This window comes from Anguilla rostrata, chromosome 8 (genome assembly GCF_018555375.3).
Source record: "Anguilla rostrata isolate EN2019 chromosome 8, ASM1855537v3, whole genome shotgun sequence".
Classification (NCBI taxonomy): domain Eukaryota; kingdom Metazoa; phylum Chordata; class Actinopteri; order Anguilliformes; family Anguillidae; genus Anguilla; species Anguilla rostrata.
In genome coordinates, this window is record NC_057940.1 from 15,394,881 (window position 1) to 15,416,780 (window position 21,900).

Sequence of the window (21,900 nt, forward strand, 5' to 3'; positions counted from 1 at the left end):
GAGATGCACTTTGGGCCACCTCACTGCCATACAAACACTTCATTTAAAACAGATCACATTCATCAGCGGGTAATACCAGCTTTGATAAACAGTGGCATCTGGCAGAGCATTCAATCCGAAGATCATGAAAGGATATCATCGTTATTAACTTAACAACCACTCAATTTATCCTTATTCCACTGAGGGAGACTCCTTATAGTCTGTGGGAAAAACTGACATATCCTCACCTGATCCTTTCTGTTAGAGAAAGCACACGGAATGCACATCACATCACAGGGACGCGGGTTCGATATGACTGCATTAGTGTGCTACTGCTGCCTCTGGCTAACCTACACCTTATGAATCAAAACTAGCTGAGAGCCAAGCCTAGCGTAGCGTCCACACCACAAAGGTTTAGCCGCGAGTGCCTGTACCATCATTGAAATATTATGTTCCAGTCTCCCAGTTAAAAGAAAAGAACAACAAACCATTTGTGCTTGTCTATAACTTAATAAAGGTTTCTGCTGGGAGGACATTTTCAAAACCCAGAGGGCACAAGACAAATGATGCCATTGTACGGGAAACAGATAAACACATTTAAAATGCACAGAAAAGCTTAGCAAGCATGCATTTTAAATTAAAGCTATAGGTGAAAAGAGAATGGGGGAGAATTAGCGGCTGTTAATTCACTAAGTGAAAAATGATGCCATTACATTCCTATTGGCGTTCCGCAATCGGATGGATTGACCTTTGAAGACACTGGCTGAGATGATTTGCTCAATGAGGGACAAAGAGAGAGCAATTAGGGTGCTCAGATGTGCCACCATCTTTATTAATGACCCGTTTGGAGAGGTACTTGGACTTTTGGGAGGTGTATTACGACTGGACTGATGCCCCCAGGAAGAGGCAGAAACACACAGGGGTACGGTTGCAATTGTTGGGGTGCAGATCAGCCGTGGATTTCTAGGTAAGGCCCCTGTTTAGACCCTCAGTGCTGGGATAACAAAGGGAGGAAGCGCATGTGTGCAAATAAAGCATAAATCAAGCATATCCTGCTGTGCTGGCAAAATACAGCGATCAGTGAAACATTGTGGGTCTGCACTCTTGAGAGATCTTCCCAGGATGCTTTGCTTTCCTCATAAACAAGGAGGTGGTATCATTACGACAAAAAGACAAATGTTTTTCTCTCCAGCAACATGCACTGTCAGTGTCATCTGATAGCCCCGACCCTTTGGAATCTGTTGACTTGTGAACAATAAGTGGGTGATGGATGGGTGTGCGACTATCCCCAGCCAATTTAAACAAATCGATGAAAATCAGGATGGAAATGATATTTACCCTTTCATAAACCTACGGGCCTTAAAATTTTCATTAAAAAGTTGTATGCTGTGGTTATTTCTTTATCAATACACTGGATAGATATGTAAATAAATATTCTCTTTTCATTATAGCGGGCACTGTGATAAACCTGGCCCAATATGGATAATGTTAATGTGGGAATAAGGCTGATGGGAAAAGTGTCTGAAAGCTTGGCGTTCATTAGCGTACATTACCGTGTAGTTTAGCAGTCTTTCAAAGCTTTGTTTTTAACCCCCTCAAACAATGTACACAAAAAAATAAAAAAGTGCAAGTAGTGCTCAGCTAATGTTCAATTATGGCTGGAATTATTTAATCAAATATTAATCCTTTTCCCCTCAGACTGTATAAAATGTTTATTAAACGATCATTAGATGCTGATGTCTCATTTAAATGGCCACCGGGGGTTATAAGAACTTAAGACTGAAACAAATAGGCCTGTCATTTTGTAAACAATTTTCATTATTGTTATTCTGACACTGCCCGAATCACATAATATTTCAATCAGTGGGTGTTCTTCCGGGAGCTAGGTTCTAAAAGTCTGAAGCTTAATTTGTGTAGGTCAAAGGGTGCTCCTACCAAAGTTTGTTTTTAAAATGTTCTCTGCTTCTGTTTTGTTAATTAACACAGAATATAGAATATGCGCTCCCTTTTCACAGAAATGAAGTTGTTCTTCGCTCTGTTTTTAACCTGTGACTGGATTTTCCACCTGACAGCTCCGACACCTGCTTTATTTTGAACCTTTTTTTCTTTGTTCATGTTTAATATTAGAGCCAGCTCTAGTCGAGAAGTTCCACCTGTATTTAGACATTTTTTTGAAGTTTCTGTTGACCCGTCAGCTTTACAATGGCACATACAGCGCTTTGGCGGGTTGTGGTCCAAAGCATGAAAACACACCTCAAGTAACTGCTAAGCAGCTTGTTGTTTTAGAGTCAGCAATTCTTCTTAGACTTCTCTAAATGTCTAAAATATCCTTCATCGCGACGCACACAAAAGTTGTCTGGGCTAATCGAAAGCATGCACTAAAACAGAAATTATAGTTTTAAAAACCCCAGAAAGTGAACTACACCTTTTAAAGGATGAGCCACCCAGTGATAGCTCCTGGTGTTTTGCATTTTACGTAGAAGACACCATTCAAAATGTGTAACATTACTGTACAGCAGTAATTTTGCACATTTTACAATAATTGCTACAGCAACATTAAAACGGGCCTGCATTTCAAAACCACTGATTATAACCAAGAGATCAGTTTTTTTTTTTTTTTACTAAGTAATGTCAAGAAAGATGTCACAAACCAATTTAAAAGGACAAGTCAGTCAATTACGTAAAATCATCAGAACAGGTTCATTCATTCATGACAATGTTTTCAGTTTTCAAGAGATGTACTGCAATTGTATTGAACAGAAACCTTAGTGTGGAAGACACAAGGTTCTGTCGTGACAGAGAAGGGAAAAATATTGTGGAGAAGAAGGTTCCACACGACTCATCGCCTTTCGCACTTCAGACTGGGATTCCTCGCAATTAGGATGATCAAAAGCCTGCCTCCGACTCATCCGCAGAATAATTCAAAGCTATTAGATTATTAACCACAGCAATTAAAAAGGATTTTCCACAGCCCCCAGCCCCGGGTGCTCATTGGCAGAGTGTGGGGAGGCGGCCCCTGGGAGGTGTGGGGGGGGGGGGGGGGGGGGTTTGCAGCATGAAATATAATTTATACTTTCTTAAAAATGGCAAGAGGAGGCCCAAACTTCAACCCTGGAAAATGAAAGAGAAAAAGAACAGTGACGTGTAATATTCGCAATAGGGGTGTGTACTGACATCACCATCTGTGTCTGTGTCTGTTCAAACCAGCGAAATGATCCACGTCTGTGTTTGTGTCTGTATTTGGAACGGGGGCGGTTCCGGTATTGGGCTTCAGATGAAGGCCTAACTCCCATGCTGTTGGAAGCCTTCCGATTCATGCTGGCACAGTAAAAACAGCCCTGAGGCATTTCCCAGAAGCCATTCTCCTCACTGCAGCCTTAAAAGCATCCCTATTTACTGATTTCTTGGCTGGACAACAAAGAACATTTCAACCAGGTGACATTTTCTACAGGTGATGCCACCTCTGACAAAGGCTAGGGCAAAACACTGATACGTCTTTGCCCCGAAGCTAATACATTTCGGTTTGAATAGTTAAACTGCTCAGGGGATATTTTCTACCATGCATGATTCCCCTTTCATCCAGCACCAGTTCTGGTTTTAGAGTGTGTACCGCATGCTTTGATACTACAGATCTCTTTCCTTCATGACATTCCGGGTTCTAATAACATAATTGGATACACTGGTTGGACAGGAACTTGAATCACCTGTTGTTACAGATGCCAATCAACGGGTGATTGAAAGATAGCCCTTGATCCCACAGGACCGTAGATCTCCAGGATGGGGAGTGGACACCGCTGGTACCAGCCCACGCTTGAGTGGAGCCAGATCTGCTGATTTTCACACTTGGCAGGTCAAGCAGCAAGGCTCCTTTTGCAGAGACCCCTCCAGGGGAAACAAAAACAGGAAGTGCGCGTCAATTAGGATTTTCTCCGAAGGCAGATATGCCAGATAACACAAGCAGAACAATGTCAACACCAACGGAGACAATCCAATATATTTCATTACATTCACTCAAAAAAAAAAAAAACTACACACATTAAAAAAGAAATGATACTATGATCGAAGGCTATTATTTGCTCTGCTCACGAAAATGAAAAGGCGCTCGCCTTATTCGAGTGGGACCGGTCCGCACGGAGGCAAACGCCATTCTCCCGGCTCTATCACAATAGCGATCCCCGCCAAGGCGGCAATAATCACATAATGAGCCCGCGGATGAATGCTGGAATAACGCGACCGTGCTGAGCGGCATGAATAATTTAAGCCGTGTTCCCTTTGTTGCTCCAATTAATTTACCATTTCCATGCTTCTGAAGGGGGAAGCGGGGAAGCTGCCCTCGCCCTATAAAGGACTGCGTCTCGCTGTTCCGAACGGCACTCTTCCTGGTCAGCCAATGCGGGCGAACAGATGTCCGTCATTCTACGAAGTGTATTGCACTGCAGATTAAAAGGAGAAAGGTATTCTTTCCTTGACTTCCTCGAAACGTTGTGTGATGACTGCACGTATGAATGAATATGAAAGTATAAATCTCCAAATTTTTCATTATGTTAGCCAGCCTATAATAATAATAATAATAATAATAATAATAATACAGCAGCAGCAGCAACCACAGTTCAATCCAGTACCCATCTGGTATAGTTCCTGGCCAACTGCTACCCAGCAGCAAGCTACTACTAAACATAACCAGCCAGTATCAAAGATAAAGAATATCATCAGAACAGAGCAGGTGTGGATGATTTGTCCAAAGCAAAAAAGGACTACAAGTCTGTGAGTCTTTGGCTGGGTGGAACCAGGAGGTTGCTGGTTCACATCCTGGAAAGTCCATTGTTGTGCCCTTGAGTACAGTCCATAGCCATAGCAATGTGCACAGTAAGTCATATTCAACAAGACCACCAGCTACACACCAAATACATAATTGCTTTGACTGTTTATCAAGTAAAAGGACAAGAAGCACAGCTGTGGGTTTACACATTTGACATAAATCTTATACTTTCGTTCTGCAGAATCATAATAGATTGGAACTCAAGCCATCCTGTTGGTACAAGCCCCGCTTTCTAATTTCTTTTTTATTTGTGCAAATAAGAACGTGTAAGTAGCATGAGACCAAAAGTCTGGCCACAACATCTGCAAGACAGGAATGATATACAACCGGGTAGGATCAGATGTAAACAGCAGTGTGCGTAAAATGTCCTGTCTGAGTTTTGAATTTATTGTTCCGCACGAAACAGACTTTGCAGAAACCTGCTTCTGTTTGCTTAGCGGCACCATTAAGGTCCGCCGAATGCGACCAAGCGAAGCAGCGAGTGTGGAACACAACCGTCTGAAAGCTCTCGCTGAAAATCATCTGCCGCAAATGCTATAGCCCTGCTGTCTCTCCATAAAGCAAATAAACAAATTAAAGGGGGGAAAAAATGCTTATGACAGACAAGGGGAAAATGCTTGACACGTTTGTTTAATAATTCATTGAGCAGTACTGGAGAACAGGATTGCGTTCTGAAGGCCACCTCAATGAGGATTGAGTAACGTCCCCGTTTTGACTGGGCCTCACCTGTCACTGATTCTGATGGCACAAGTGCGGCTGCCCTTCATTCATAAACCATTAAACTGCATTTGCGAGTGGGAGAAGAAGGGTGACTTTTGCGTGGACTGACTCCATTGACATCACCGCCCTCCACACCTGATTCGTTGACTGCTGGAACAGCAGCAAACGGCAATGGGCCAAGCACGTATTTTTAGAATCTGAATGTGTCTTGGACCTGGCGAAAGAGATTAAGCCAACAAAGTAATTTTTTCTTGGGGGTTGTGTTGTGTAAAACTCCACTGCTGTTTTACTGTAAACTCCTGCACTGTTGTTCCTCTGGCCATTTCTGCATGCAAGATCAGTAGAATTACAGCTTTCAAATCTGAATCCTTTCCAGGGCTGCTGCCAGGTTCACTGTGTTTTAAGACATAGCTCCTGCGTGTAGATCTACCCTCAATGTAAAAACAAGTTTAACAGGGGGACCGTGGTGGAAAGACGCAGCGGCTGACATCGCACAGTTCAGAGAGGACCGCTTGCTTGTCCGCTCTCTCTCAGACGGACAGACAGCGGTTGCAGAAACAAGCAAGAACAGACACAAATTTGGCATTCCAAACTGGGAGGAAAATACACTGCCCAGAGTATATTTTCATGTGTGTTAATGTGTTACATGTACTCATGCTCTCTTACCTTTTCTTTTTTTTTTGCAATTGTCAGCCAGAAAGACTGCAACAATGAATAAGTCAGTGCCACTTCATTCCATTCGCAACAGGACTACTGGTCTGTGTGAGACATTCAGCACAGCACATACTCTCCACTGGGAGACGAGGCAGAGATTAAAGGCGACCCTGCTGATGCGCGGGCTCTCTAATGGAGGTGCAGGGCTGATTCACTGTCTTTAACGGTAATGAGAGTCAGCAGGGCTAAGATTGGAGCTTCGCCGGCCTACAAGACAGGCCGTCACCCCGGACCGGATTCCCCCCACCCCCCAATTTGTACTCACTACTGTAAATTGGCTAGTCGAGGGTGGCGTCTGGGAGCAGGTGACTTGGATGGAAATGTCACAACCTCCGAGGGGAGGCGAGCCGCAGTAATTAGGGTAACCCTGTACCCCACTTCTGGGCCAGAGACCTTTCTGATTGGTTGCTTTGAATAATGAACCCGAGAGCGAAACTGCAAAGGTCTCATTTGAAATGTATCGTTACAATATTATCCTATGTCCAGCTTCAGCTGTGCTCCTTTTTTGGGGGTTCCTCCGTGCCGCTGCGTCCGACGGCACCCCATGTTCAAACTGCAGGGATTATGTACAACCTTGCCAGACACACAGCAGCAGAAAGAACAACACAGCCCATTCACTCATTTTTGTGTTTTGATTTTATGTGGGAATGTGCACAGTGCTCTAAAGTGAATTTACAGTTGCTTACTGGACAAAAAAAACTATAAAAACAGGACAAGTGTTTGGTTGCATATATGTGAATAGTTACTTTCATTATAAGCAAGGATTTTGCATCTCAATGGGATCTGAACCCACAACCTTCTGTGTCAGTGAGCAGTGCCCGCATGCCAGGTCTACCTGGCCACCACTGCGGAGCCCTATTTGACATACCCTGACCATGGCTCTCCCTCATCTGGGCACTGAGGCAACTGGCGTTTGCTCACTGAACAGAAGACCTCCCCCACCCCCAGCAGCAGAACATCCAAAATACCTCCTTAAATTGGGAGGGGGAAGGCTGGTATCTAAAGATCCGTGAAGTGTGTTCAGTCCTCGTTGAAGTGCCGCACATAAATGTCTCCGCATCAGAGTTATGCTCCCATTTGGCCTGAATCATCCTGGGAGCCTGCTGGGGGTGCGCGCGCTGGGAAAAACAACACGTGCCACGGCAGGCAGGACAGCCGCTGGCACACCGCAGCGTAATGTCATTACGGGAGATTGCGCTCTAATAAACTGCTCCTCTAACCCTGGCCCGAGAAACCAGCGACGGCACGAAAAACGGAAAAAGAAGCGAAATAAACGCGCGCGTGTTCTGGTGCAGACTCATTCTTCATTACACCCGGGTTCAGCTTTTACGGCTGTTAATAAAAGGTTCCGAGTGACTCACTAACCAGAAGGGGAGTGAGCAGCACTACCGATCGCTACCGGGAAAAGGGATGAGTTCCACCAGTCACTAAATGGGAAAGGGGACATTATTCAAACCTGTGTGTGTGTGTGTGTGTGTGTGTGTGTGTGTGAGAGAGAAAGAGGATAATAATTGGATAATATTTGGATAAAAATGAAAAACCTGGATAAACAGTAACCACAGCACCCATCTTCAGGGAGCAGTTATGCAATTAAGCTCATGCAAGAACAATCATAAGTGGGGATACGAGGTTACTGGGGTTCCCCTGACCAATCCCGTTCTATTTCCAGACAGACAGAACCATTCAACCTGCAATTTCGATTTGTGATGCATGCCTACAAATGAAGACTGACCTCACACAACAAAACACCAAAAACCCCCAGTCAAACCCCCCCCCCCCCAAAATGCGCTGCTGAATCTCATTGTCTCCGCAGACTTAATGCTCATCTCAGAGTGGGGGAGGGGGGGTATGATAACTACCCTGACAGCAGTCTCCCTCCCCCCCCCCACCCCCCAAAAAAGAGAAAGAAATCCCTCCTACTCAAATGGCCATATATTGCACACAAGGCAGCTTCTACATTGACATTTAGGCATTTAGCAGATGCTTGTCCAGAGCAATCTACATGAGCGCATGCAGACTTTGGCAAAGAACAGCGCTGATGCCAAGTCATCAGGGTCAGAGCCGATAGCTTCTGCTGGCAAAAAAATGCAGGTGATGAGGCAGAAACGTTGTCAGAATCTTGCTAAAACGGGAGCCGCACATACCAAACACCGGGAAAAGCGTAGTTATTAGCAGGCCATTTAAATTCAGGGGTTGTGTTTAGAGAGGGAAGAAAATGACAGTTCTTGGGAATAAGGGGTTCTGTTTTGGCAGATCTCCACAGGAAGGGAATACTTGCTGGCAGATGGCAGTGCGAGGAGACTTAGGGTCCCTCCGAGACCAGTGCGGAAGCCAAAATGTCTTCAGGCCCCTGCTCCCTAGCTCAACACCCTGACAGAAACACCTCCTCAGGAAAACATTTTGCTGGCCATACAGCACCAAGCACCTGTAGGCCCCCCTTGTGGGAGAGATTCTCTCCATGAGAGCTGAATACGTCCAACAAAGCAGCTTCCCCCAGGGTACTCCTTTGAAACACTTAATGACATTTTCATGAGAACTCTGCCTTTGTTACTTGATACTGCATAATATTCCCCACATTATCTCTCCAAATCAATGAATTAAACTTTACCATTTCCTGCCACTGGGGTAAGAAAGAAACATTGTTTTTTTCCTAAGAGGGATTTTTAATGCTTGCTTCTCATTTCCATTATGCTTGCACAGATGTGGCCTTGCTGGTGTTCAAGCTCTCAAACATGCCCAGGTGCGCTTTCTTTGCAATGGCCTTTGTTTTTGTTAGCAATGTGTTGTGAAATTAAACAAAAAAATTGCATTAAGGGCAAGGGCATTTTGTTCATACCAGATTTCTGTGCTTATAGGAAATGTTGGTATTAATATATCCAGGGGCTGTGTTATAACCACTCACTAGAGGAGTTTCCTGCTTAGGACCCAATATTCTTCTTTTTAAGGATAACCTTGTTTTGATTGCCTGCACTGTTAACTGAATGCTTCTCTGGATTTAGCATCTATTGGCTGTTTCTTTAAAAAGGCTGAACTCATTTTTTAAATGTTCAGCTGTTCAGCATACTGTTTATGATTTTAGCTGTTTATGTGCATTGAAGGGCCTAAGGATTCTTTCACATATAGTTCTTTTAAAATGAACTGCACAAATTAATTTGAACCAGGTGCAAATGAACGCAGTCCTTTTCGTGTTCTCATTGTAAGTGGACTTGAAAGAGAACCTGGCTCTCTTTCTGGTCTGCTTAAGCATTGATGAGATCTCAGACCACTTTCATCACCATCTTGGACCAGCTGCTTTAGAACTGGGACCCCTTTGCTGTAACATTGGATGTGGGCTGGGGTTGATGTAAGTGGTAGGTAAGTACACATCAATGGCAAAAAGATTGAAATGCATGGCAATTTTATTTCCTAATGGAATGTGTACCTAAAAATAGGTAGGTATTTGCACCATTATGTCATAACATTTCTGTGCATTTTGGTCTTTTTGCAGTTAATGTGTAGTTAATGTGTATTTACGTACCACTTATGTAAATCGATGATTATGGGTAATTTTCTTCAAGACGGCCTGCAGTTGTGTTTATCATTTGGGTGTGCTACATTTTGAGGAAGCTGATGAATGAAGAGCACAGGTTTCTTCTGACCACACAATCACCAGAACATCACCAGCAGCCATTCTGCTATTTATTTTCAGCCATGATCACATATCCACAAAAAATGCTGAGTCATTGGTCTAAGTCTACTTGAGAAGCTGAAACAAACCAAGAGTGAAAACACCCTGAGAGGGAAACTCCTGCATCGTCCAGCTTGTTTGGGGAAATCTCAACGTAGTGAGCACAACAGACATTCTCCCCCATGCTCCCCAGCTGAGAAGAGCTGCCATCTAACCAGTCTGTGAGAGAGAACAGACCCCACATGTACATCCGAGTGCAGTGAGCGCAAACAGTCCTCCTCCTGCTAAGCCTGGGACACTGTTTCGGGTGGGACAGCACTCCTCAGGGCGTCCCGGTGACGAGGCGATGGCCAGCCGTGCGAGACGGAAGAGGACGCGGGCTGACTGACTGATGACGGGAACGGGATCCTGAGACTGAGCCCGAAATTTGTGCAGAAGAGCTGGGAGGCACCGCGAGCTGACGGGAGGAATTCCCAGCGGGGGGAATGGGGGGGGGGGCTTCATGCAACAAGAGGCTCTCTGCGGCCTGGGGGGGTGGGGGGCGGTGAGCGCGTGACCGTCAGCCCAGAACGTTTTGATAGAGGCTGCAGTGACAATGCTCTTGCGAGGGAGTGGACCCTGGAACACTGGGGGATTCAGTCTAATCAGGTCATGCATTTTAAATGCCTCTCCAGCTATTTATAGGGACACATGCTGAATGAGGAAGCACAGCGCTGCCGTAGACTGAATATCAATTTGACTCAGAATGCCGATCTTTGCCGTACAGAACATTCAGAGTGACAGACGCATGCGGCATGCCCGGGCGACTGTGGGCCCGGTCCGCGCACCACGCTGCGATTCCGCTGGCACGCACGCACCCCTTCAAAGAAATTTGTTTGGAATAGCATACCTGCAGGGACCCATTTCCCTCCAATTTACTATGTAAGGACCCAGGGTTTATCATCACTGCACATGCACGACTACCCCACAGACACTAGGAGGGCCACAGTACATTTTCACTCAATTTTCACTCAGATGCACGCAGAGTTCACATCGGCCCTCAGTTTGTAATTGCTGTGGACCGAACCCGTGGCGCACACTAACAGTGTCTGTGCCACATTTCACGTGAACCGAGAGCTCGGCCAGCCAAGCATCTTACGGGCGAGGTGCAGCGCCATTCCATGATTCCAGAAACTTGATCATATTGAAGGATGACTTGAGTGGGTTGGAAGAGATTTTTTTGAGGGCGAGGTGGAGCGAAGAGGTGGTTAAAAAAAAAAAACTGAAGTGTACCTCCTTTGTTCGGCTTTTGTTCTTGCCCCTCAAATGGCCATGGGTTTGATTCCCATATCAGTGTCAACCTCAGCCTGCAATTATAGGAAACATGTTCAGCATTGGAAGGTAGCTGAAGGTATTCATTGCTGATTTGCATAAATCTGAGCTGGACGGAAAAAATGTAATCCTCTCTCCAAACAGGATTGAATTGGTGTTTCACAAACAAAAACAAAAGTGCCAGGTTGGAGGTAAAAAAAACGGAATTTGTGAGTATTCAGGAGATTACAGCAGAATCTTCCTGATCTGGGAGGCACGTTATACCTGCTGCATAACCTGCAGACATCTGTCTGGAAAGGGGACCGTGCATAAACCTGTGTCCACACGTGCATGCAGGCATGCAAAGGTGAATGTGAGCGATATTCTCCCTCCCCTTTCGTGCCTCTCCATCCTGCCTGAGCGTTGCTCGTTTCTAGGTCACTGAAGCTGCAGCAGCAGCTATTTGTCTGTAGAGCTCCCCCCGCATCATCCTGCGAGCCCCTGACGTGCGTCGGCCCGCGTCTCTGACGAGTCTGCAGCTTCTTCGGAAGCCTGAGAGCCCCCCATGATAGCAGGCAGAGCGCGGGAGGAGAGGAACACCTCTTCCTGCCTTTTTACCGCCAATGGAAATGTCAGGGTGACAGCGCACGTCCGCGTCGGCGCGTGAGGGGAAAGCGATCTCGGTCAGAATCCCCCGTGTCTCCTGGTCATTCTCCAACAGGAGAGGAGGCATGACTGAACAACCCAGCGTTACCCGTGCTAAGCACCACACGGACGTGCCTGGGATTTGTACTTCCAGGAAAAGAACAAAGAAATGGACAAGGTTACAAAATGTTTAAAGAACAGGTGATGGTCCATAGATAAACGGCGAAAAGCAGAATGGTGACACTGCGGTTGGGGATAAAGACCTTGTGAGACTCATTAGGACATGAAGCCAGTGATTACTGAGTCTGCTGAGCACAGCAGTTGAGGGTCGCTAACACAGCTGATTTTAGCTAAAAGACAATAGCATTTGTCATAGTAGTAATGGCTAGTTGTAGTTGCAGTAGTCCAATCAGTTCCTCCATTAATTCCGGAGTCTAAACCAGCTTGCAGGTCTCAGGGGTTACCCTGCCCATTGAAACACTGTCTCCCAGGGCGATGCTACAGTTACTTAGGTCTGGCAATGTTTAGACTGGGCTTGTAACACAAAGTTAACGGGTTTGATTCCTAGCAGGGGCACCGCCACTGGACCCTTGAGCATGGTGCTCATCCTGAATAGCTTCAGTAAAATATCCAGCTGTATAAGTTGATTGTATGAGAAAATACAATTTCCGCTAAATACTGTAATTCAATGCCTTGGATGCCGGACATATTCGGGTAGTCATGTCTCACAATGCTAGAATAAGCGCCTTATTTTGATATTCCATCTATGATGTCTAATTTCTTCTAGAATAAACATACAGTGCTTACCAATATGACTGTGAAACAAAAGCTATTATATCCATCAGGGGAGCAAAACCTCTTCGTTTTATATTTATTGTATTCAGTATTCTGCATGTTAAAGTCGTGCTTTAATCCACATGCTTATGTACTTTTTAAAAAACTGTATTTTTCCAAATTTTCAGTGTCCGCTTTCGAAATTTCTTTCTCTTCAAACACTGGGCGTCGTGACCGCTTCTGAGAATCATTGGAAGTGCGTCATAGGCCTGTTCACTCCACCCTGCCAGGTCAATTACAATCATACACCACAAGAGGGCGAGAAATTCTTAATTAAATCATAGATCGCTGCCTGGGTTCCCCATTGAAAAAAAGGGAGCAGCCCACTACTTGCTAGTTTGAGTTTTTCTACATTCATCTAACAATAGGTCAGTTTGCACCTGAGTTGTTATTTATGATCTGTAATTATTTTAACTTGCCATTAAGGAAACCCTGCTGATGGAGAGCTTCTCCAACCAGTATAATTTGGTTTAACGCAACAAGCCTTTCCTAAATAGACTTAATCAGAATTTTAAATGAATCAGAATTAGCACGAAACAGCAAAATGGAGATCTAAAGGTGAATGTTGTCTTTGCTGTCTATTCTAACAATGACACACAGTCATGCTAATCCAGGGACGACCCTCTCGTCCAAGTTAGCCTATTGCATACTGTAAGTGTCAAACCACTGGACAAAGTTCACAGTGTCTAAATGAATGTGGCGGAAAATATTCAGGAAATAACTCAGGCTGGTAGAACTACCCTTGTGGGAACCGCGCAACCATGCCTGAATCTAGCTTCCTAAACGCACATTATGATTTGGCCACTGTAAATGAGCTGTCCGGGGACCCAATTATTCAGCAGTTGGGTACGCACGCGGGAGAAAGGCAGTAGTCTTTGCTGCAGGAGAAGCAAGTGGTCTCGTTGCCGTGAATTCTCCTTATTAATGGGCGCACGCCTTAATTTCATCAGACGCGTATGGTGTGAAACAAACGAAAAAGCCAGTAATTAAAGTCGGCATCTCTCTGAATTTAATTAACTTCAGAATGGGGGAGAACAAATGATTTCTCTGCGAAGAGGTCGAGCGTCATTCTTTCGTCCATTTAGGTGATCCCGAGAAACACACCCATTTACCCACTTTCCCCCTCCAGCCATCACATTCGGATTCTCCTAAATTATTTAAACACGAGCAAAGCAGAAATGCTCAAAGTTATTTTCACGTCATAACTTGTGTATTTTTGCAGGAGGATCATCACTCATCTTGGTCGCATTATGACAGGACCAGGGTACGATCTATAGCTGGTTACTGCATCCTTTCAGAATGCTGCTCTGCAGAACATCACAAAAATTCCACAAGATGAATAAGTGCAGCAGATGGCTAATATGGTGCACAAACGTAATAACTGTCCCGACTTCACACCAGGGCGTCCGGTGTCTAATTCCCCGCGGCCTGGGAGGAAGTGTTACCGTGGGCAAATCAGTATACAGGCAGCAGCCACCGGACAATCCATAAGTCTGTGTGTGTGCGCGTGCGTGCGTGTGTGTGTGGTGTGTGTGCGTGTGTTCATGTATGTATGTATTTAAGTATAATTCTATCTGTCTATATATCTATGTATCTATCTATCAACAGCGTCTGTCATTTTATGTTAAAATACCATTAACAACGAAACATCAACGCTATGCACAATAAGCACTATGGGGTCAACGCCGGAGAGTGGTGGTCTTCGGCGTAGCCTACAGGCGCGTCCATGACCCAAATGTGGAATCACCGCGGTCCCCTGAAATGTGTGTGTAAAGAAAAAAAAAGAATGAAGTGCTTGCCTTCCCTGGCAAATAAGAAAAACGAAGAAAAAGGGGGTCTGTCAATCATTTCGACGTCACCCGAGCAATGTGGGCGTGAGGCAAAAAGCATCACCGCCCTAGCTTAATGGGGTGCACAGTTTCTCGCCTCTCCGCCTCACTGTCCGCGCGCGTAAAAAAGGGAAAGGAAAACGAGAGAAACCGCTGCTGCTGCTCGGACGTTGCGGCAATGTCTGATGTGCAGAATTTACTCCCGCCTTTCCGTCCAGTTATTTAAGATGTGCACACTCAAATGGTTTTACTGAACGTAGGATGGGATTAACTTTGAACGGCAGATATATCTCACTGTTTCTTGCAGTGCAATTAGGTGAGTCGGACGACACAGTTTTCTATATTTTGAAAAAAAAAAAAAGTATTGCATGCTTTAGTGTTTTGTCCTAATCGGTTAATAATTTAGTAGGCGGGGCATTTTAAACGAATAACATTAAAGCATGTTACAGAGAATGCTTTAATTATAAAAAAAGACTGTCATAATGTGGTGTCACGTGAATCAAGGCAAAACAACATATTACATTCATATAAATCACAAAATTTGGCTTTTTTATTTTAAAACTTTGAGCTGTGAAAAAAAGATCCAAATTAAACGAATAACGTGTGTCCTGTATGAACTGAGGAGATTCTTGGCACTTGCGAAAGAATTAGAAATGTGATGTAGTGAGCGATGTATTGCCTCTCTTTGCGAACCAAATAGCATTTTTTATTTAAATATGTCCAATAAGTAGCCTAATATTTGGCTATATTGGTTCGTGCGAAGGTTTTATTTGAACGGACAAGGTCACGAATTAACAGTTACCCGCATAACAGTGCAGCCATCTCTCGAAACATTGCATAACATTACAGCTAGAGAAGGTAGTACAGTGGCAATCGCGTCTTAATAAGCAGCAGGCATGGGTTATTTCAGTATTTCAAGCCGCATCAGTGCGTGCCACTGGAGAGAAATATTTCACATGAATCTGCACTGAATTATTTTTATTCGGGCTAAACGCTCACATGCAGAGCAGGTCAAAAAACACTTTGCAAATGCATGCCGAGCACTATGCTATGTTCTTTTACACATGAAGTCACCATGGCAGTGTAGTCTATTACAGAAATTAAAAAAATTAACTACCTCAACGGCAAGGGCTGGAGCCAGGAACAGTGTTTCTATAACACCAACGTGGACGTGGTAGTCTATAACCATTTTATATGGAACATGTCTATCTAAACAATATATTAATATCCACGCGTTTAACAACATAAATAGTTATTTCTTATATAATTTAAAATTCGGTACCAAAAGGTATTGATAACATTGGTGACAGTGTCATAGACATGACCGCTTTGTTGATTTGATAGACTGGTGGTTTTGATACTGTAACGCATAATTGGGTTTTTTGAGGGCAGGGACTATGGACAAATAATTGAAAAACTGAAAGAAAATTATATATTTACAAATCTTCAGTTTCTGATGAAAACTATCAAACCATTCATGCCAAACATGACACATTTATGCACACTATTTTCCCTAATTGATTTTTGTATACAAACCTTGCTCCACTGCATTATACACTCCAACTGAAACATTTTGTTTCTAATCACCCCGATTACCATTAACAACATCGGGGTATTGACCAACACTTTTTACAATTTAGCAATTTAGCCTACTATTGGCTGAAACTACTTACAGAGCACATTTAATATGGCTATCTGAGAAGTGTTAGCGTGTATGACAGAGTGGAATAAAGGCATATTAAATGTACTTAATAGCCTGCAGTTTTGTATTTGTATTTTAAAACATTGTTGGTATCACATACAATGATAACTATGGGAAAATTCCAATTTTTTTAGATAATGAATTAACAAGGTAGCAATACAATTGTACGATAATAAATTACCCCTCTTTTATTACATAAATAGTACGAGAAGTGTAAGATTTGGTATATGCTTAAATGTTGCATTATTTCGTTTCTTTGCGCCCTTTACAGAGAACTACAATAGGTTATGCAACAACCGACTTCGCTGAGTGGAAATGGCTTGCATTGTTTTTAGAGTATTTCAAGGAGGGTTGATTCGGGCATAGTACGCACAGCATATCTCCTGCAGCAGTTGTAGATCTGCGCCCCCCCCCCCCCCCCCCCCCCCCAAAAAAGGAAAGAAAGCCTGGGCTGCCAAGAAAGCACGATTTTATCAATTGCGCATGTAGGCTACAATTCCTGTATACCATGGGATTTTGGATGACCTTTACAGAAATAGATGCGTCCTCGTAAATAATTAATGTTTTTAAAGCAGGTAGCTAGGCTATATAATGTCTAAAAAAATTAAGAGCAGAGCTTGCCCATCAGATACTTGTCCGGAGATCATTTGAACGGACAAAATGCAAACGAAGCCTGTTTATGACATCACTTCCTTCTGAATAAAATAAATCGGTGGTATATAGTACAATTTGTACTCGATACACAGGGCTAACTTGCGTTGTGGTGTATCTCTTTATGTGTATCCATCGTCTAAAATATTCGCAGGGCTTGCTGAATATAAAACAGCCAACGTTGTATTCAGTTTTATTGAGCGCATCGGATTGGTAAAGTAACGGATTGTAACCACGTACACAAAACCTACCAGTTGGAATATGTAGTCCCATAAGAAAATAGTGGCAGCATCGTTGGTGGTTTCCAGTAAAAAGAATAGAATTTTGCAATGGGTTGGAAAAGATACTTCGAAGAATCAGGGCTCGTGAAATCAAGGTTAGTAAAGTTACATCATATTTGGGACCGAATCTGAATATAATATGTTGTAATAACGTATGGAGGTTGTAAGTGCATAAGGGTGGTACGTAAAAGGCAGTTCGTAGCATCCTATACGCCACGGGCATGCGGAGGTCTGTGGGAAGTAAAACACCCTAGATTAATTCCTTTATGGTTTTGTCGATTGAGCCTATTTCTAATGCAAAATACTGTCAGTGTTCATGATTATCAGGTTTAAACTAGTCCACAGTTGGATTTTTGGAAGCTCGAAATTGCCGGTAGACTACGAAAAACGATTCAAAAGGTCTATATTAGAAACAAAATAGCAATAATGTATTATTATTATTATTATTATTAATTTTAAAAATGTTTCTTGCCATTAATTAAAACAGTTGTATTGGTCAATCGTGCCGAAGCTCTCTCACGACCGCCTCTATCAGTAGACGAGGATAAATAAGAGGCAAGCGGCTCCACTGTCTGACCACAGCCACTCAAGCGGACAGCTCGTAGGATTGTTACAATCTGATCAATTGACTGAATCTCCTGCTCAACGAAGCCTGAGCCCCGGAAGGGGAAAACCCGTGCCTCCCACCCCCGTGTTCCAACGCGAAAAAAATAGCTTGGCCAAGATTAAAGAGATAACCTTACAGCGCCTCTGCTTGGAACCAACTTTTATTCATCACCTGTGTATATGTAAGCATTTGGACACCTCCCCCACAACTGAACCACGTCTTATTAGGCTACTACACTTAATGGACTCTCTATGCCCACGCGCGCACGCAGGCAGGCGTGTACGCGCGCGCGCGCACGCACGTACGAACACGCACACACACATCGAATGAATTTCAAGCCTTTCCTGTATATTAAGCATTGTGCCACGCCCACCCAGCCCACCCATCTCCACTCACAACCACAGCACCACAAAGAAATAGATCTCCCATCCTTACTTTAAAAGCATTACCTCATGTTCCATTGTGGCTTCAGCCTCGTTTGATAACGCACGATACATGGTCATTTTATTCACAGATATAGGGAAATAAAACAATGTGTGTGTCTGTTCATTCAGACATAGACACACAAAATTTGAAATAAGTCATATGGGCAATACGCACCATATTTTTTGTGTGAAAATAATAACTCGGACACGTTATTAAACCCACATTAATCAAACGAAGGTGTCAAATTAAAAATAATTATTATACCATGTCTGTTCGTTTATAACGATGCGTTAAATATGTTAAAACTAGATGCTTACACAAATGTAACAATTTAGAGGTAATATATTTAATACATAATAATAGCATACACGAACTATGGAATATAATAGCCTACCGATAATGATTTCATACATTACTGTAAGTATAACTGGTCATGGATATAGCCGCAATGCATAACACCCGTAATTCAATTAGTAATTCACGTTTCTCTTTTCTAATTTCAGCGTATCTGCTGCAGGCAGTGGGTGCTACAGGGAAATGTAATATCGTATTTGAAGGCTTCTCAGACTGCCTGCTCAGACTGGGACAGAAAATGGTGAACTACCCAAAGGAACTGGACGAAAGAGAAAACCTACAGACCATCTGTTCGTAAGTGGAATTTTTACCCTGCAGAATACGTTCGATGTGAGGGGAGGTGGGGGGGTTACACCGTGACCCAGTTAACTCAGGCTGAGATTTGAAGACAGATGGCACGAGATGAGACCTCTCTTATTCATTCTTAAGCGCCCTCACCAAAACCACCAGCAAGCGCGCGTTAGGGCACAGAGCCCCTGTTCAGATCACATTTACTAACAGGAAGGGAATATAACCATTGCCACTGCATCGTCTTGAGGTATTTTGCTATTGAATTCGATTGGTACATTTTGCGGAGGGGTGGGATTTGGTCACTTTGAGCGCCCCACGATTTAGGAATATATCAGTATTTCAAATTTAAATTCAGTTCTGTCGGCCAGAGCATCTTCCAATGAGAAAATGCGTATAAAAAGGAATGAATACTAATTAAACTGAATTTAAACATCAAATTATGTTTTGTGGCGGCTTTGGCATTACTGTTAAGAATACGACTCTGTACTTGTGAAAATCTTTTCATACTGAAAAACGGAAGGCGGTCCAATGGATACTACACCAGCCCAGTATACGCCAATTTTTTGTGGTCAAAGTAGATGGATTTTCAATACATATAATTTTGCAAAATATACTGGAAAAAATAGATCGGCTTTTATTATGTGCGAGTGAATGTAAATGCTGAAAATCCATGCCAGACTGCCAAAGGTTTAAAAACCGCGGGTCAGGTGCGTTTCTCCAGTGTCTAGTCCCTTCTTCAGTGCACATGAAAGGAGGGGGAAGCCTTGATTTCCCACGGGGAGACGCGATTACAGCGGGAAGGCCCCCTTGGCATGTGTAGGCCTATATTTCATTATTTATTACAAATGTATGAACTCAGCATAGTTTCACCATATCAGCCGAAGGGTGGGTGGGATAGAGATCCTTCAAGTGAACCATCAAAGTGCGTTTATTTTGAAAACAGAATTTACTATCAGCATTTGACCTGTTTTTGGTTATTTTCATTCACGAAGGACTTACTAATTAAATGTCACTAAAGATATGTACTAAATAGGATTTATTTCTAATAGCATGGTACATTAGCACTATTTTTACGTTATTAGATCGAGATGTGTTATCGTTTATGACATATTAATTACAAAATACAATCAAGGAGAATAGCGAACTAATGTGGACAATAGGCTATCAGCAAAAATATAGAAACAAAAAGGCAACACATAAGAGTGAATAACGGTTGAAAAAACAGATATGCCCCATCCATAGCCACATTTACAGGCCTAATATTCCAATAGAATCGGATTCATGAAAAACCTCTCTGATTATTCGATTTGCAGATACTGGGATGACTTCAACGTCTGCGCCAAAACCGCGCTCGCGGACTGCCCGGAAGAAGCAACGGATCTATGGGTAAAACTCCAAAAAGAATCCCGAAAACTGGAGTTCCGTGGCAGCTTGTTTGAACTGTGCGGAGGAGAGAACGGGGCCCCCCGACCCACTGTGCCGATCGGCGTCACGATGCTTCTGGCAGCACTTTCCGCGCTAGTGACATGGCTTGCTTTTTAAGGGAAAAAAACAACAACGATGATGATGACTATCAACGTAATAATACAAATAATTCTGTCAATTTAATACACTTTATTGTAGCTACACCGACATGGATTTATATACTTTTGAAAATCACCCTCATTCAGAAGAGACGACCTGATTTTTTTATTTTTAAAAATTGGCAGGCAGCCCTCTGGGAATACTTCATCGTCGCTTTCAGACCTGGTCTGGGGTTCATTTCAGTTCTTATTTAGGCTATAAGCACTTAGCAGCGTATACGTCTGAATTTCAATGTTATTTCTCCTCATTACCGCCTTAATCGATTACAGTTCAATTATGCATTCTTAAGAAAATGCTAAATTTCCTATTCCATATCGGCCAAGCTGCTAATCAGATTCATCTCCCAGAGAATTTAGAATCACGTTTATCATTTTGTGAAGCAGCACGCATGGCAGTCAAACAGCGTTTTGACTGTTAATTTAATTACAAAGTAATTAAGTTCAAACAGTTAATCCCAGGTCTGCTTCCTCATTACTTTAATTTAGAACTTTTTTTCATTCAGCAAATTTATAATGCCAAGTCAAGTTGGAGCAAGTAGTGGTGGATTGCACCGTGGTTTCCATTTCTTGCTCAGACTCACCCATTGCGTTCTGATCAACAAAAGAGGAAATACAAGTTAAAAAGAAGAACGGTTGGAGTCCGTAAAAAACTTGTGCAGAAAGGAGAGGAACACGGTGAGACGGAGGTAACCATGGAACCAAACTATGGCAACTGGATATCTGGAAGCCAATGCCGTCGCCCAATATCTCAGAAGAACCCAGAATACATTTTGACTGTTACCACCGCGCCCCACAGTGTTTCCGTCATATAATGTTGTCATATAGGCTACATAGAGGATAAAAAATAAATAAAAGAAACGTACTGTATCACCACAACATGATGGCTGCAAAAAAAGAAGAAAAGAAAAAAAAACAGTTGGATGAAGTGAAATTTGCTAGCTTTATTTGATGTTGCCAAGGCATAGATCACGTTTCACAGCCTTTACAAGTATATGTATTTTGTTTGTTTATGGGGATGTTACTTATAATACCTGAATATTCCAAAACCATAGATAGCCTACGGGAAACCGCAATGGCAAGATGTATATCAGATGATTTTAAGAAAGAGTGATAACTTAAACCCAAGAGATTTAAAATTCAGATTGCTACAAATTATTAAAATATATATTAAATAAACCATTTACTGTTTGAAATATTGGTGTGGTGTTCTTTCAACCATAATGGATTGTTTTACTCGCAAAGTCTGTAATAATATGGTTTAAGGAAATACCAATTACTACATGATAGGTCATAGGAATATAAACTAAGCCCCCACTCATACTGTAAACTGCGGGTTTAATATTTAAAAACGATTTTAATTATTTAAAGGCTAATAACGTCATTGAAGGCTTCTCCGTCCAAGCAATTTTTTTTGATGTTGCAAGCAACCAACGACAGTCATGCATGAATTCCTTGCAAGGGCGCCAAATTTGTCTTTATTTTAACAATAACAACAACAAAAAATCTAA

General features: G+C 42.9%; 1 protein-coding gene across 1 annotated transcript; it reads left to right on the forward strand.

The window, feature by feature from the left end:
- The first annotated feature begins 14,584 nt into the window (after positions 1-14,584).
- LOC135260926 (neuritin-like) lies at positions 14,585-21,585 on the forward strand. The gene is made up of 3 exons (XM_064346671.1): positions 14,585-14,813; positions 18,668-18,812; positions 20,123-21,585. Exons 1-3 carry the CDS (start codon positions 14,759-14,761, stop codon positions 20,349-20,351), a joined length of 429 nt encoding a protein of 142 aa, XP_064202741.1. The 5' UTR covers positions 14,585-14,758; the 3' UTR covers positions 20,352-21,585.
- Positions 21,586-21,900: the final 315 nt, after the last annotated feature.